General features: G+C 44.2%; 1 protein-coding gene across 2 annotated transcripts in view; it reads right to left on the bottom strand.

Annotated features, from left to right (window-relative positions):
• Positions 1 to 17821, bottom strand: part of sorl1 (sortilin-related receptor, L(DLR class) A repeats containing) — a 79191-nt gene that overhangs the window by 22787 nt on the left and 38583 nt on the right. For both annotated transcript variants that reach the window (XM_029772848.1, XM_029772847.1), the window contains exons 7-16: positions 17007 to 17108; positions 16453 to 16622; positions 15016 to 15208; positions 13777 to 13894; positions 10235 to 10308; positions 9650 to 9738; positions 8970 to 9148; positions 8525 to 8711; positions 5944 to 6072; positions 4616 to 4701 (exon numbers count right to left, since the gene is read on the bottom strand). In XM_029772848.1, the coding sequence (XP_029628708.1) occupies positions 4616 to 4701; positions 5944 to 6072; positions 8525 to 8711; positions 8970 to 9148; positions 9650 to 9738; positions 10235 to 10308; positions 13777 to 13894; positions 15016 to 15208; positions 16453 to 16622; positions 17007 to 17108 (1327 nt within the window). The remainder of the gene's footprint in view (positions 1 to 4615; positions 4702 to 5943; positions 6073 to 8524; positions 8712 to 8969; positions 9149 to 9649; positions 9739 to 10234; positions 10309 to 13776; positions 13895 to 15015; positions 15209 to 16452; positions 16623 to 17006; positions 17109 to 17821) is intronic.

The following is a 17821-nucleotide window of genomic DNA, read 5'->3' on the forward strand; positions in this document are numbered from 1 at the left end:
ACTTACATGTGTTGTTGCTGTAGCCTATGATCTACTGCTGGGGCCAACCTTTGTATCTTTAACTAAATTCACCCCATAATACACGACTATAGCTAATTTAAGAAAGCTTTTGCCTCAACTGTACAACAGAGTTTCTTTAAGGTCTAGCAATAAATATAAAATGGTGAGGCCCATACCACATAATCCTGTCATGACCCATGACTCTTTGTCTGATCTCACTGATCTGCTAACTGCGAAAGTGGCAAACTTTTCAACCCTGTTCTTGGGGTTAGGTTATCAGTTAACTTCTTTGGCATAGGGGGCAGTATTTTCACGGCCGGATAAAACACGTACCCGATTTAATCTGGTTACTACTCCTGCCCAGAAACTAGAATATGCATATAATTAGTAGATTTGGATAGAAAACACTAACGTTTCTAAAACGGTTTGAATGGTGTCTGTGAGTATAACAGAACTCATATGGCAGGCCAAAACCTGAGAAGATTCCATACAGGAAGTGCCTTGTCTGACAATTTGTTGTCCTTCTGTTGCATCTCTATCGAAAATACAGCATCTGTGCTGTAACGTGACATTTTCTAAGGCTTCCATTGGCTCTCTAAAGCCACCAGAAAGTGGAATGGAGTGTCTACTGTCTCTGGGCAAAGAACAGCAGCAGAATTTGTAAGTGGTCAGCCTGGGGACAGTGAGACTGAGATGCGCGTTCACGAGACAACTCCATTTTTTTCTTTCAGCCTTTGAATGAATACAACGTTGCCCGGTTGGAATATTATCGCTATTTTACGAGAAAAATAGCATAAAAATTGATTTTAAACAGCGTTTGACATGCTTCTAAGTACGGTAATGGAATATTTTGAAATCTTTTGTTACGAAATGCGCTCGCGCGTCACCCTTCGGATAGTGACCTGAACGCACGAACAAAACGGAGCCATTTGAATATAACTATGGATTATTTGGAACCAAAACAACATTTGTTGTTGAAGTAGAAATCCTGGGAGTGCATTCTGACGAAGAACAGCAAAGGTAATCCAATTTTTCTAATAGTAATTCTGAGTTTAGTGAGCCCCAAACTTGGTGGGTGTCAAAATAGCTAGCCGTGATGGCCGAGCTATGTACTCAGAATATTGCAAAATGTGCTTTCGCCGAAAGCTATCTGACACCGCGATTGCATAAAGGAGTTCTGTATCTATAATTCTTTAAATAATTGTTATGTATTTTGTCAACGTTTATCATGAGTAATTTAGTAAATTCACTGGAAGTTTTTGGTGGGTATGCTAGTTCTGAACATCACATGCTAATGTAAAAAGCTGGTTTTTGATATAAATATGAACTTGATTGAACAAAACATGCATGTATTGTATAACATAATGTCCTAGGAGTGTCATCTGATGAAGATCATCAAAGGTTAGTGCTGCATTTAGCTGTGGTTTGGGTTTATGTGACATATATGCTTGCTTGGAAAATGGCTGTGTGATTATTTGTGTCTATATACTCTCCTAACATAATCTAATGTTTTGCTTTCGCTGTAAAGCCTTTAGGAAATCGGGCAATGTGGTTAGATTAACGAGAGTCTTCTTTAAAATGGTGTAAAATAGTTGATTGTTTGAGAAAATTGAATTGTGGTATTTTAGTTGGTTTAGTATTTCGCGCCATGCGATGCCATTGGCTGTTGGCTAGGGGTTCCACTAGCGGAACGTCTGTCCTCAACAGGTTAACCTCTAAAAGTCTAAGCTGTTGGGGGTGGGGGGTACTAACTAAGCTAACATATGGAATTGTTTTAAGACAGTAATACCGTGGAAGAAATTTGGCTTGGCACCTAAAACCCTCAAACTTTTACAGATGCACAATTGAGAGCATCCTGTCGGGCTGTATCACTGCACGGTAGGGCAACTGCGCCACCCACAACCGCAGGGCTCTCCAGAGGGTGGTGCGGTCTGCCCAACGCATCACCGGGGGAAAACTACCTGCCCTCCAGGACACCTACACCACCCAATGTTACAGGAAGGCCAAAAAGATCATCAAGGACAACAACCACCCGAGCCACTGCCTGTTCACCCCGCTATCATTCAGAAGGCAAGGTCAGTTCAGGTGCATCAAAGCTGGGACCGAGAGACTGAAAAACAGCTTCTATCTCAAGGCCATCAGACTGTTAAATAGCCCTCACTAGCACCTAGAGGCTGTTGCCTATATTTTTATTTAACCTTTATTTAACTAGGCAAGTCAGTTAAGAACAAATTCTTATTTACAATGTCGGACTACCCCGGCCGACACTGGGCCAATTGTGCACCGCCCTATGGGACACACCAATCACAGCCGGATGTAATGCAGCTTGGATTTGAACCAGGGACTGCACTGACACGCATTGCCTTAGACCGCTGTGCCACTCGGGAGCAGCCTATATACATAGACTTGAAATCACTGGCCACTTTAATGAATGGAACACTAGTCATTAATAATGTTTACATATCTTGCATTACTCATCTCATATGTATATACTGCATCTTAGTCTATGCCGCTCTGACATTGCTCGTCCAAATATTTATATATTCTTAATTCATTACTTTACTTAGATTTGTGTGTATATGTTGCGAAATTGTTAGATATTACTTGTTAGATATTACTGCACTGTTGGAGCTAGAAACACAAGCGTTTCGCTATACCCACAATAACATCTGCTAAATATGTGTATGTGACCAATAAAATTTGATTTAGATAATTTAGCTATTTGATTATGATTTTTAGGCCCTTTAGGTAATATTAAAATACTTCATTTGGCCTTTACCACTATAGCCCATAGAAACGCAATGAATAACACATTCATAAAGGCAAAAAAAGATAAAAAAAATAAATCATAAGGAATAATGTTCTCCCCTTTCCATTGTGGCCTTTCCAGGTAAAATAATTGTGAACCCAGTATCAAGCGTCTCAGAGTGTCTCTCGTTCATTCATTCATTCAGGTGTCGCTCGTTCATTCATTCAGGTGTCGCTCGTTCATTCATTCAGGTGTCGCTCATTCATTCATTCATGTGTCGCTCATTCATTCATTCATTCATTCATTCAGGTGTCGCTCATTCATTCATTCATTCATTCATTCAGGTGTCGCTCATTCATTCATTCATTCATTCATTCAGGTGTCGCTCATTAATTCATTCATTCAGGTGTCGCTCATTCATTCATTCATTCAGGTGTCGCTCATTCATTCATTCATTCAGGTGTCGCGCATTCATTCATTCATTCATTCATTCAGGTGTCGCTCATTCATTCATTCATTCAGGTGTCTTATTCATTCATTCATTCAGGTGTCTCTTATTCATTCATTCATTCAGGTGTCTCTTATTCATTCATTCATTCATTCATGTGTCTCTTATTCATTCATTCAGGTGTCTCTTATTCATTCATTCAGGTGTCTCTTATTCATTCATTCATTCAGGTGTCTCTTATTCATTCATTCATGTGTCTCTTATTCATTCATTCATTCATTCAGGTGTCTCTTATTCATTCATTCATTCATTCATGTGTCTCTTATTCATTCATTCAGGTGTCTCTTATTCATTCATTCATTCAGGTGTCTCTTATTCATTCATTCAGGTGTCTCTTATTCATTCATTCATTCAGGTGTCTCTTATTCATTCATTCAGGTGTCTCTTATTCATTCATTCAGGTGTCGCTCATTCATTCATTCATTCATTCAGGTGTCGCTCATTCATTCATTCATTCATTCATGTGTCGCTCATTAATTCATTCATTCAGGTGTCGCTCATTCATTCATTCATTCAGGTGTCGCTCATTCATTCATTCATTCAGGTGTCGCTCATTCATTCATTCATTCAGGTGTCGCTTATTCATTCATTCATTCATTCAAGTGTCGCTCATTCATTCATTCATTCATTCAGGTGTCTTATTCATTCATTCATTCATTCATGTGTCTCTCATTCATTCATTCATTCATTCATTCATTCATTCATTCATTCATGTGTCTCTTATTCAGTCATTCATGTGTCTCTTATTCATTCATTCAGGTGTCTCTTATTCATTCATTCATTCAGGTGTCTCTTATTCATTCATTCATGTGTCTCTTATTCATTCATTCATTCAGGTGTCTCTTATTCATTCATTCATGTGTCTCTTATTCATTCATTCATTCATTCAGGTGTCTCTTATTCATTCATTCAGGTGTCTCTTATTCATTCATTCATTCAGGTGTCTCTTATTCATTCATTCAGGTGTCTCTTATTCATTCATTCAGGTGTCTCTTATTCATTCATTCAGGTGTCTCTTATTCATTCATTCATTCATTCATTCATGTGTCTCTTATTCATTCATTCAGGTGTCTCTTATTCATTCATTCATTCAGGTGTCTCTTATTCATTCATTCAGGTGACTCTTATTCATTCATTCAGGTGTCTCTTATTCATTCATTCAGGTGTCGCTTATTCATTCATTCATTCATTCAGGTGTCTCTTATTCATTGTGATCTGAAAGACTAAACTTATCTTAAATCAGCATACTCCTAGCATACTTGTGCACTAATGATGGTTTCTTTTATTGGCCCATCCACCATGATGGTTATTGGTCCAGCTCGAATGACGGTTACTTAATTGAGAGAGGGGAGGCTTACCTCCTACAGGACAGGGCAGCATCTCTCCACCCAGTCTGGCTTCTACATCCCCTCCACTACAGCTGTCCCCAGACACCTTCCTGTACCTGAGAGAGACACACACACAAACTGGTTAACAATATGGTCAGACAAACACCCACCACCCATAAAGTGCATCTTGTGCGTAGTTGTGTAAATGAGGAGTACAAACGTTTACATGTTCCCCATTTTATATACACTGAGTATACAAAACATTAAGAAGACATGCCCTTTCCATGACATAGACTAACCAGGTGAAAGCTATGATCCCTTGTTGATGTCAATTGTTCTATCCACTTCAAATCAGTGTAGATGAAGGGGAGGAGACAGGTTAAAGAAGGATTTTTAACCCTTGAGACATGGATTGTGTATCTGAGCCATTCAGAATGAATGGGCAAGACTAAACATTTAAGGGCCTTTAAACGGGGTATGGTAGTAGATGCCAGGCACACCGGTTTGTTTCAAGAATTGCAACGCTGCTGGGCTTTTCACATTCAACAGTTTCCAGTGTGTATCAAGAATGGTCCACCACCCAAATGACATCCAGCCAACTTGACCTTGGGAAGCATTGGAGTCGACATGGGCCAGCATCCCTGTGGAACACTTTCGACACCTTGTAGAGTCCATGCCCTGACGAATTGAGGCTGTTCTGAGGGCAAAAGGAGGGGTGCAACTCAATATTAGGAAGGTGTTCTTAATGTTTTGTACACTCAATGTATGTCAAGATTTTGCTGGGACATTTCTCTCCTTATGACACTAGGTGGGGCTGTACTCCATGATAAACGAGGGCTATGTAATGGAATGACTTCACTCCTTCCTCTTCCCCACAGCACAAAAAAAGAACGAAGACAGTTCCCCCCTGACAACAAAGGACGCCAATTACACAGAGTTCATATCATATTCATCATTAACCATGCTGATATCGAACTCCCATCTCCTTGTGGCAGTAAAAAACATAGAAGACTGAGGTGAAGACTGGTAGGCTCAGTAATGCCATTTGTTTTTGTAAGACATATGTCACTGCCAGTCTGCCACCAAGGACAAGTGTATCTCAACCTTTATTTGTACATCCCAAATGGCACCCCATTCCCTTTATAGTGCACTACGTTTTACCAAGGCCCATTTGGGACACACTATGAATTCAGTCCAAACCCCTTCAGCTCAGCTAGGTCATATAATCCTGGCCCATCCACATTGCAAGGTCGTAACAGTCACCTTAACAAAAGGGAAAAGCCTATAATTATGAGAAGGGTAAAGCCTGGTTTCTGATGAAGTGACAATATGTTAATACCAAAGGGATATTGACTCACCCCGTACTGCGACGGTAGGTAGTGCCAACGGGGCAGGGCACGGGAGGGGCGTAGAGGTTCCCGGAGAACTCGGGGTCAGGCAGGCACACCTGGAGGGACAGGTCCTCGCTCAGCTTGAAGCCATAGTCGCTGAGAGAGAGAAAGAGACACACAGAGAGGAGGGTGAGACAGACACACAGAGAGAGAGAAACAGAAAGAGAGAGAAAGAGAGAAAACAGAAAGAGAGAGAAAGAGAGAAAGAGAATCAGAAAGAGAGAAACAGAAAGAGAGAGAAACAGAAAGAGAGAGAAACAGAAAGAGAGAGAAACAGAAAGAGAGAGAAACAGAAAGAGAGAGAAACAGAAAGAGAGAGAAACAGAAAGAGAGAGAAACAGAAAGAGAGAGAAACAGAAAGAGAGAGAAACAGAAAGAGAGAGAAACAGAAAGAGAGAGAAACAGAAAGAGAGAAACAGAACGAGAGAGAAACAGAACGAGAGAGAAACAGAACGAGAGAGAAACAGAACGAGAGAGAAACAGAAAGAGAAAAACAGAGAGAAACAGAGAGAGAGAGAAACAGAGAGAGACAGAAAGAGAGAGAAACAGAAACAGAAGAGAGAAACAGAAAGAGAGAGAGAGAAACAGAAAGAGAGAGAAACAGAGACAGAGAGAAACGGAGAGAGAGAGAGAAACAGAGAGAGAGAAACGGAGAGAGAGAGAAACGGAGAGAGAGAGAGAGAGAGAGACCCACTGTTCACCTACCTGACTATGAAACTATGAACAGATAGAGATGAGTGGAAAAAGACTGTGGCCCAATTCCAATCAACCCCTAGCCCCTACCCTGAAAGGATAGAATCAACCCCTAGCCCCTACCCTGAAAGGATAGAATCAACCCCTAGCCCCTACCCTGAAAGGATAGAATCAACCCCTAGCCCCTACCCTGAAAGGATAGAATCAACCCCTAGCCCCTACCCTGAAAGGATAGAATCAACCCCTAGCCCCTACCCTGAAAGGATAGAATCAACCCCTAGCCCCTACCCTGAAAGGATAGAATCAACCCCTAGCCCCTACCCTGAAAGGATAGAATCAACCCCTAGCCCCTACCCTGAAAGGATAGAATCAACCCCTAGCCCCTACCCTGAAAGGATAGAATCAACCCCTAGCCCCTACCCTGAAAGGATAGAATCAACCCCTAGCCCCTACCCTGAAAGGATAGAATCAACCCCTAGCCCCTACCCTGAAAGGATAGAATCAACCCCTAGCCCCTACCCTGAAAGGATAGAATCAACCCCTAGCCCCTACCCTGAAAGGATAGAATCAACCCCTAGCCCCTACCCTGAAAGGATAGAATCAACCCCTAGCCCCTACCCTGAAAGGATAGAATCAACCCCTAGCCCCTACCCTGAAAGGATAGAATCAACCCCTAGCCCCTACCCTGAAAGGATAGAATCAACCCCTAGCCCCTACCCTGAAAGGATAGAATCAACCCCTAGCCCCTACCCTGAAAGGATAGAATCAACCCCTAGCCCCTACCCTGAAAGGATAGAATCAACCCCTAGCCCCTACCCTGAAAGGATAGAATCAACCCCTAGCCCCTACCCTGAAAGGATAGAATCAACCCCTAGCCCCTACCCTGAAAGGATAGAATCAACCCCTAGCCCCTACCCTGAAAGGATAGAATCAACCCCTAGCCCCTACCCTGAAAGGATAGAATCAACCCCTAGCCCCTACCCTGAAAGGATAGAATCAACCCCTAGCCCCTACCCTGAAAGGATAGAATCAACCCCTAGCCCCTACCCTGAAAGGATAGAATCAACCCCTAGCCCCTACCCTGAAAGGATAGAATCAACCCCTAGCCCCTACCCTGAAAGGATAGAATCAACCCCTAGCCCCTACCCTGAAAGGATAGAATCAACCCCTAGCCCCTACCCTGAAAGGATAGAATCAACCCTAGCCCCTACCCTGAAAGGATAGAATCAACCCCTAGCCCCTACCCTGAAAGGATAGAATCAACCCCTAGCCCCTACCCTGAAAGGATAGAATCAACCCCTAGCCCCTACCCTGAAAGGATAGAATCAACCCCTAGCCCCTACCCTGAAAGGATAGAATCAACCCCTAGCCCCTACCCTGAAAGGATAGCATCAACCCCTAGCCCCTACCCTGAAAGGATAGCATCAACCCCTAGCCCCTACCCTGAAAGGATAGAATCAACCCCTAGCCCCTACCCTGAAAGGATAGAATCAACCCCTAGCCCCTACCCTGAAAGGATAGAATCAACCCCTAGCCCCTACCCTGAAAGGATAGAATCAACCCCTAGCCCCTACCCTGAAAGGATAGAATCAACCCCTAGCCCCTACCCTGAAAGGATAGAATCAACCCCTAGCCCCTACCCTGAAAGGATAGCATAGGTGTAAGTAAGGGAGAAACATTCCACCTAGTCCTAGCTTAACAGAAGGAAAGGTGGAGCTGTTACCTTTCTAGACAGCAGCTATCTAATCCTTTCAGATCGATATAAGGTGCCTAGGGGTAGATAGAGTTTAGGGGTAGAGGCAAAGGGTGGATTTGGGATTGGACACGGGCTTGGCAATAGTGCCTCTGGTCTCACCACTCGTAGTCCTGGCGTGTGCAGGAGCAGTTGGACACGGTGACGGGGCGGTCGAAGTCTTCCCCGTTGAAGCAGGTGGCGTGGGGCGTGCGTCGCTTGTACACCATCTCTCTACCCAGAAGGCAGTTGTTGCCCCGCTCGTCTGACGGGGACCAGCGCTTGTAGTCTCCCTCGGCACACGGCACGCCTGAAGAGACACACAAATACTTGATTTGGAAATTGATTATATTTTATTACAGTAGCATGGGGACAGAAGCGTACATATGCCTGGACAGTGGACACACACGGACGCACAAACACACACCTCAGTGAGACTCTGGGTCAATGGACGTATGTTTCTCATTGGCGTTGTGAAAATGGAAGACAAACAGACGCAAAAGCACCAGGCTGAGCATACTTGCCATGACTTCTGCCCAGCGTAGTGATATTATGAGAGTCCACTCACCGAGCACGTCGCTGGCGTTGACCTGCAGGATGAGCCAGCTGTGTCTCTGGTCGGCGTAGGAGCCGAAGACGGTGAAGATGGTGCTCTTCTCCCCTGGTTCCGTCAGCAGCTGGTAGACATACACCTCCCTGTCAGAGAAACGGAAGTCTGTCCACGTCTCCCCCTCATTGGTACTGAACCTGAGACACAGAGAGACAGTAGATAAGTAGCCTTGTCTGAGCCAGAATGGCCCGTAGGGAAAATCTCCTAATTCACCATCTGAACAGGATGCTAGTCTATAGTGGGGCTGACAGAGACAGTATGGAGATCAGAATTAGCATGGTTACAATATTTAGACCCTTTTTACACTACTGAGCCAAGCCAAGCTGTAGTGCATTAGCCTGGTTACGTATCCCATGTACTGTAGGAGCTGGGACCGAGCTGGAAAGGACAATGTGAAAATAATACTTCCAAGCCAGCACAGTACTGCTTGGGTTGGCAGTGACACAGTGGGTTGAAAAGGGTATAATTCATTGAAACCTTTATTTGACGAGGTAAGCAGACTGAAAGTGAACATCCTAGAGCAGAGTTGCAGTCGGGAGTAGAGGGGTGCAATGAGGAGGGGGGGTAGACAGCACACTGTTCTGTTCTAGCAGTGGAGATACAGCAGGGGTCTTATTTAGGGCTGTTGTGAGACTCACTTGAGGTGTGTGCTGGAGCCCCCCTGGGCAATGGCCATGAGGATGCCCCCGTGGTCACCCCATGTGTAGAAGTGAGGACCGGCCAGCGCCTTGAGAAGAGGAAATGTGAAGAACACCCATTAAAGCCACACTCCGTAAGATTGCTGGTCAATTGATATAGCTAGCATAATAAGACTAGTACAACTGTCAGGCCGTATTATTACAAAAAACATGACACTTAATGAGGTATACTATGTTCAGATTAAAAGTATGTTAAAAAAAAGTCATTCTGCTCTTGTGGAATGTCACATCATGACATCAAGAGCAGGTGAAAATGTTGTGGGTGCGTTTCCATTGTTTCTGTGAGTTCCCCAGTCTTACAGAGTGTGGCTTTGTGGTTGCTTAATAATATGCTGTCAAAGAAAGTGTCCTCAGCTGGCCATTCAGCACTATGGCTAGGCGCTCCACAGAAACCCTTTGGCATGAGGGGGTGGCATAGGCAGGAAAGAATAACCAACATCATGATTTACAGCAGGCTCATCATGTGCACAGTTACATTTATGGAGCACACACACAAAAACAAGGTGCGCACAGACAGACACTGACCTCTCTCCATCTGGCCCCAGCACTGCTGGACACATACACGTTGGGCTTGTTGGCTAGGTTCTTGCCCACAGAGCCTGCAGGGGAGACAGACACAAACACAGGATGATCAGTGGAATGGCTGTGAGAGAGGAGGTGATGAATTAAACAGTACACACAGAGTGATTCAGTAGGAACACTACTGCAGCTTCAGGTGGTCTCCAGTGCCAGCAGTATCGCAGGCTTTGTCCCAAACAGCACCCTATTCCCTACACAGTGCACTAATTTCGACCAAAGCCCTATGGGCCCTGGTCAAAAGCAGTGCACTACATGCATAGGGTGCGATTTGGGACGCATCCGAGCACAGCGGCCAGCCCAGAGCACAGAAAGCCGACAACAGAGCAAAAGTAGCTCACTGTACAGGGAACAGGGTGTGATTTGAGACGCCGCCATGGAGAAAGGGGCTAGTGTAGCATGGCCCTATAGCTGGGGGGCTCTATATAGGGATAGATTCTAGCCAGAGTTTTTAAACGGATGCTTGAGATCAAGCGATAGAACTACGTTCCCCAAATGTTCCTATTCTCCAGTGTGCTTTATTGTCAACATTAGACTGCAGTGTCAATACTCTGTCCTTACCATGTGTTGAACATATAGGCATGAATAATATCAAAATCAGTCTGCAGTCATTCTAGGGGGAAGGCCCTAACGAGTGTAATGAGTCTCATGTCTAACATCATTTATCTATATATCCTATGTGGATGTAGACTACCATGTTGAACCTAACGGTGTGCGCAATCTGATACCTGTTGTACAATTCACAAGTGCAATATGGATTACAGCAGGTATCAAAGCTCTGACTCCAACTCCTTATTATTTGATGTAGTTGTGTACGGCTCTCTCTGTTTGACACTCATCCTGAGAGCTGTATGTGAATGATGTTCTCCTCCCCTGCATCGCCACTAATGACCGTCGCTCTCGGAGGCCATATCAACGGTGCTTTACAAATTAACTAATTGTATACAGGAACAAGTCACAAAACAAAACACTTCGGTGGAAACGTTCCCCCTGATAGGTGGTGTGGGGATGCTGGTCGTGTGGCTGGCTGGGTCCACACAAAGAGAGAGACGGTCTGTGTGTGCGTTTGTTTGTACCCGCTGGGTGAGGCAGAAGTAATTAGTGCATCTGTGTGTGAGCGATAACATGGACGAGAGGGGCATAGTGTTTCCGCAGCCCTCCCTCCCTCCCTGCTCCTTTCTGCACTTCTCCCCGTGGCCATTATCTACTAATAATTGAATTAAGGGGTCTAGCAGCTCGCAGGGTGTAGAGGCTTCTTCCTCCTTCCAGACACAGCTACAAAGGAAATCAATGTACTCGGCCAAGCAGGCAGAAGCGTGACGAGGTAAAGACAGAGAGACAATTTTAGTGGATTAAACACAATGGATGTCCAACTGCTCCTTGTGTAGCCCCAGTCAAAGCCTACTGCTCTGACCTGAGTACACACAGTTAAACATCGATGCACACACACACACACACACACACACACACACACACACACAAACCATGAACACACGCACACAGAAAAAAGCACTCAAAAATGAGCACTCAGAAAACTGCACACACACACACACACACACACACACACACGCTGTGAATAAGAATTTGCTCTCAACTGAATTGCCTGAATAAATAAAGGTTAACCTCTAAGTAAGGTTAAAAAATAAATAAAAATGAACACAGACGCAGCCAAACAAGCAGGAAGGAGAGACTCGGCAGCTTCTCTATGCACAGTCTCATTTCCTGTGTGATTGACTGATGGAGGAAGTGGTCCTCTCTATCAGATCAGACAACAGCGGAAGTTGCACCACCATAAGGGAAGTCACGTATTCGCCATCGAAATGGTTATTCTGTGGCCTGGCTTGTATAGCGGTAATGCCGTTGCAGTATGGGCTGCCTTTAACACAACCTTCCTCTTTCTTTCCCCACTGTCATCATATCTCTCCATCTTTAAAAATATACAGTACCAGTCAAAAGTTTGGACACACTCATTAAAGGGTTTTTCTTTATTTGTACTATTTTCTACATTGTAGAATAATAGTGACGACATCAAAATTATGAAATAAAACAAATATACAAAAAAAAGGTGTTAAAACAAAAAGCCACCCTTTGCCTTGATAACAGCTTTGCACACTCTTGGCATACTGTCAACCAGCTTCACCTAGAATGCTTTTCCAACAGTCATGAAGGAGTTCACACATACGCTGAGCACTTGTTAGCTGCTTTTCCTTCACTCTGCGGCCCAACTCATCCTAAACCATCTAAATTGGGTTGAGGTCGGGTGTTTGTGGAGGCCATGTCATCTGATGCAGCACTCCATCACTCTCCTTTTTGGTCAAATAGCCCTTACACAGCCTGGAGGTGTGTTTTGGGTCATTGTCCTATTGAAAAAGCGCAAACCAGATGGGACGTATCGCTGCAAAATGCTGTGGTTGCCATGCTGGTTAAGTGTGCCTTGAATTCCAAATAAATCACAGACAGCGTCAGCAGAAAAGCACCCCCACACCATCCCACCTCCTCCTCCATGCTTCAAGGTGGGAACCACACATGCAGAGATCATCTGTTCACCTACTCTGGGTCTCACAAAGACATGGTGGTTGGAACCAAAAATCTCAAATTTGGACTTCAGACCAAAGGACAGATATCCACCAGTCTAATGTCCATTGCTCGTGTTTCGTGGCTCAAGCAAGTCTCTTCTTATTATTGGTGTTCTTTAGTAGTGGTTTCTTTGCAGCATTTCGACCCTGAAGGCCTGATTCACACAGTCTCCTCTGAACAGTTGATGTTGAGATGTGTCTGTTACTTGAACTCTGTGAAGCATTTATTTGGGCTGCAATTTCTGAGGCTGGTAACTCTAATGAAGTTATCCTCTGCAGCAGAGGTAACTCTGGGTTTTCTTTTCCTGTGGCGGTCCTCATGAGAGCCAGTTTCATCATAGCGCTTGATGGTTGACTGAAAAACCTTTCAAAGTTCTTGAAATGTTCTGGATTGACTGACCTTCATGTCTTAAAGTAATGATGGACTGTCGTTTCTCTTTGTTTATTTGAGCTGTTCTTGCCATAATATGGACTTGGTTTTTTACCATATAGGGCTGTATACCACCCCTACCTTGTCACCACACAACTGATTGGCTCAAACGCATTAAGGTAAGAAATTCTACAAATTAACTTTTAACAAGGCACACCTGTTGATTGAAATGCATTCCAGGTGACTACCTCATGAAGCTGGTTCAGAGAATACCAAGTGTGTGCAAAGCTGTCATCAGGGCAAAGGGTGGCTACTTTGAAGAATCTCAAATATAAAATATATAACACCTTTTTGGTTACTACATGATTCCATATGTGTTATTTCATAGTTTTGATGTCTTCACTATTATTTTACAATGTAGAAAATAGTACAAATAAAGAGAAACCCTTGAATGAGTAGGTGTGTCCAAACTTTGGACTGGTACTGTACTTATTTTGAAATAAATAGTCATTGTAGTTGTATGATGCTAGCCTAAGCCTCCCCACCTGTGGCCATGATGAGCCCTGGTGCTGACTCCTTGGACAGTATGGGCATCCTGCGCAGCTGAATGTTGAGAAGCTGGCTCCAGCGCTGGGCCAGGTGGAGGGAGCAGCCCTTGGAGAGCTACAGAGAGAGGAAGGGACAGGATGGGGGGGATAGAGAAGTACCGAGAGGGTATAGAAGAGGGATGGAGGGGAGGGAGGGATAGAGGAGAGAGCGAGGGAGATATAGAAAGAAATGGAGGGATAGATAGGAAAGATGAAGAAAGATCGAGTAGGGGGAAGGGAGGGAGGGATGGAGAGTCGTTGTGGAGGGAGAGGGGAGAGATGGAGAGAGAAGTGTTAGGTCAATGGAGACAACAATCTGGCAAAACCAAAAAGAAATAAATACAAATAAACTATTTTCTCAGAAGTGAAGCTACATTTACATTATAGTAAATTTAGCAGACACTCTTATCCAGAGCGGGTTACAGTAGTGAGTGCATACATTTTAGTTCAAGGGACACGTCCACTTTCTAAAACCAAACAGAACATACCTGTTTGCATCCAAACCCACTTCCCCTTTAGAATGCAAACACACACCGTGTGGCCTCATGGGTGTTGTTCCTAACCACTAATGTAGGTTCATATTATCACACCCCCAATCTCTACCTCAAAAGACTCAGACTCAGCACTTTGACAGTGTTACACACAACGAGGCAACTTCCTGCTTACAGACATCAACAAGAAAATAATTACATTCTGCCAAGACTCACTTATTGGCTCTTCCCAATTTTTGCCCTCCCTTCAGGCATGCCTACATTAACAAGAGCCAACATTAGTCTTGGGCAGATCTTAATTAGGGCTGGGATGATACTAGTATCGTGGAAAGGAAACAAAACCCGAAGTGGATATAACTTCTTTAGGAAAACAGCCCTAATGTTGGAAACAAACATTACGTTGTCATCCAGACTCACATTTATTTCTTTCTTTTCCAAGATATAGCACACAATATTTTACTTGCAGCAGGTTTTTAAAGGAACAAAGAGTATGGTCTGCTTCGTGTAATCCTGTTGTTGTCGCCCCGATGTGTATGATGGCACATTGCTGAAGCTGCCAGCAATGGTCTGCCAGGCAGCTATAATCTAGTGTCTGTGTTTCAGTATCCTGTATTAGTGGTTAGGAGAAACCCACCAGGGAGTAGGTGGACGCTTTCTCTAACCACTGATACAGGGTCAGATGTTACTGTAACAGCTAGCTAGCTACCTGGCAGTCCAGTGTTCCTCCCAGGCTGTCAGCGGAGGGGGCCTGCAGCAGTTCCCAGGTGCCCCCCTTGTCGAAGGTGATTACGGAGCGCATGTTGTCCTTGCTGAGTGAGCCGTTGATGAGCGTGGCCACGAAGACGCCACGCAGACCCTCCACACGGTGCAGGTCAGCAAAGGGCTCATTGGTAAAGTACCTGGGATGAAAACACACACACAGGCGTAGGTACACAAATGCAGACAGATGCACATATACACACACAGACATGATTAGCATCAACAACAACACAGTATCACGTTCAGTGTATCTTGTGGCTGTTGGTGAAAGGAAACACGTGTTCTGCTCGTGTCGTGAGGTCGCCTCACTATCAAGAAGCAATCAAGCTGCTCTCACAACACAACAACTCCAGGTAGCTGGAGACGTGTTGGGAACCTAGTCATTTGACTGATTATAGGCCCTGGACGCATTACGTTACGCTGCAGCGCCGTGACAACATGGACTCAGCAAACATCCAACTTCCTGGTCCCTGGGATTTTAAACATATAAACACATGCAAATGCCCTGCTGTTGTTTACCAACACTGAGGAGAAAACGCACGCACACACACGCTGACTCATCGACGTCACTAGGAATGCTCACCAGGAGGTCCCCCAGTGCTGCGATGATCAGACATAGAACAGCCTCCTCTCATCTCTCCTTCAAAATAAATCAAGTTGGGTGGGTGCGCTTGATCAAGGTGGGTATAATTGATCCGAGGGTGTGTGTACTTGATCAAGGAAGGTGTATTTGATCAAGGTGAGTTCTGTTACTTTGTTCCTAGCAAGACACTACAGATCTCATAGTGTTTCCTACTAATTAGGCTGCCTTAACTGTGAGTCACATCAGAATATTGCAGACTTCAAATAGTACTTGTTTTCTTTGAAATGCTTTGGGTGATTGATTGAGCCTGCCTGGAGTGTCAGACGGGCAGGGTTTGCACTTTTGGGACTTTTCTTTTGATTCTGTTGTGTCAGGTAAGCTCAATCAAGGGCAGCTTAAGTATTTGAAAGATACCAATACTAATTGAACCCAGACCTCGGATCCATTGTTGCTTAGTAGAATACTGCAGTGTTTCCAAATCTGTTCCTGGGGGGATACACCAAAGGGGCGCACATTTTGGTCCTACCCCAGCACTAACAAGCCACTAATCACGGTGATAAAAAGATTAGCTGAATCTAATGGGTTAGTGCTGGGCTGGAACAAAAATGTGCAACCTGTGATTAGTTAATAGATCAAATCAGGTGGGTTAGTGCTGGGCTAGCCTGAAACAAAAATGAGCAACCCGAGATTGGTTGATTAGGTCAAATAGAAGAAGCAGGTGTGTAAGTGCTGGCCTGGAGCAGAATTGTGCACCCCCCCCTCCAGTAGAGTATTGAGAAGCACTAGGAATATTGTGCCTACCTGATGAGGGTGTTGCTGCCTGAACCCTCTGGGCTGTAGTATAGCACATTCTCCAGGGACAAAGAGAAGGACAGGCCCTGCGTGTCTGAGATGTACAGGTGGGTGACGTTGTTGAGGTGGTTGACGCAAACAAACACCTGGTCCTCCGAGGCGTCAGCAATGTAGTACTCCTGCAGGAGAAGAAGAGCGACGTTGAGCAGTTTTCCTTATTTGAAGGGCATGGTGTGATTCTCACAACTAAAAGCTGATGATTGTAATTCAACTTTTATTACACAAAAACACGTTAATTTTTAAGATCGTGTCATGGAATTAAAATCTTTCTACTGTGAGTGGAGTGTAACGCCTTACAGTATTTTCTGTGATTGGTCTTGTGATTTCTGGCTCATGTTGAGCTGTCAACTACATACTTGCTACATAGTATAGTTATAGCATTTCCTTAAATACATTTTCCCAGTTTCATCAACGATACAGTGACAGGTTTGTTCTCTAGACTAGGAGTCAACTACGAGCCAGAGAGGATGTTCTGGTGTGGCGAAGCAGGCCTGGAGACTCACTGTGATTGGGTGGCGGGTCATGAACTGGGCAGCTTTCATTGGCTGGCGGTTGTAGGACACCCACAGCTGGACGGAGGATGGTTCATGACTCCCCAACAAAGTCTGGAACCAACAGATGTACAATTAATAAATCAATCAATGAATCAATAAATAAGAAACAAAGAGCCATGGAGATGGCTTAATGCCTACCTCCTAATTATGACTAATGTGACAAAATGATTATAGAATCTGCTATTATTAAAAGGACCCCCCAGAGAAAGTTGACAACACTATGTCAACGTAATTTCCTGTCCTAGAGAGGAAATGCACGTTCAGGTTCCACCTTCGAAGATTTACTACTTAATCATATTCACAAATTGGGTGTGGGAATTTCCACGTGGCGTTTCTAAACATCAGCAAATAGGGCACTGGCAGCTGGCAGTGTAGCTAGCTAGCATGCTAACCTTATCTAGCTAGCTAATGTTCTGTTACAGTTATTTTTTACTAGGCCTATAGCATTTTCAAAAGATTAGCCAGTAATGGCTGGTTCTGGATTTGTCATAAGCATTGATTTTAGGGAAAACTTTCTCACAGATGGAAACCACTGGCCTATCTTTGACTTCACCATCTATTGTTACCTCCAAAGTTTTCGCATCTTCCATAAATTGTGACTGCGAATCCGCCATAGAAAGGCTTATAAAGAATAAGATGAAGCTCAGGTAATATGGATAACTATTGAAAGATAGCTGATAAGCCTTTTTCTAGATTTTAATGGACAACCTTTGGTAGTAGGTAGGCCGCTGGCAGGCTTTGGCTGCGGTACATGGTTCTCACAG

The sequence above is a fragment of the Salmo trutta genome, chromosome 13, assembly GCF_901001165.1.
Source record: "Salmo trutta chromosome 13, fSalTru1.1, whole genome shotgun sequence".
Taxonomy (NCBI): domain Eukaryota; kingdom Metazoa; phylum Chordata; class Actinopteri; order Salmoniformes; family Salmonidae; genus Salmo; species Salmo trutta.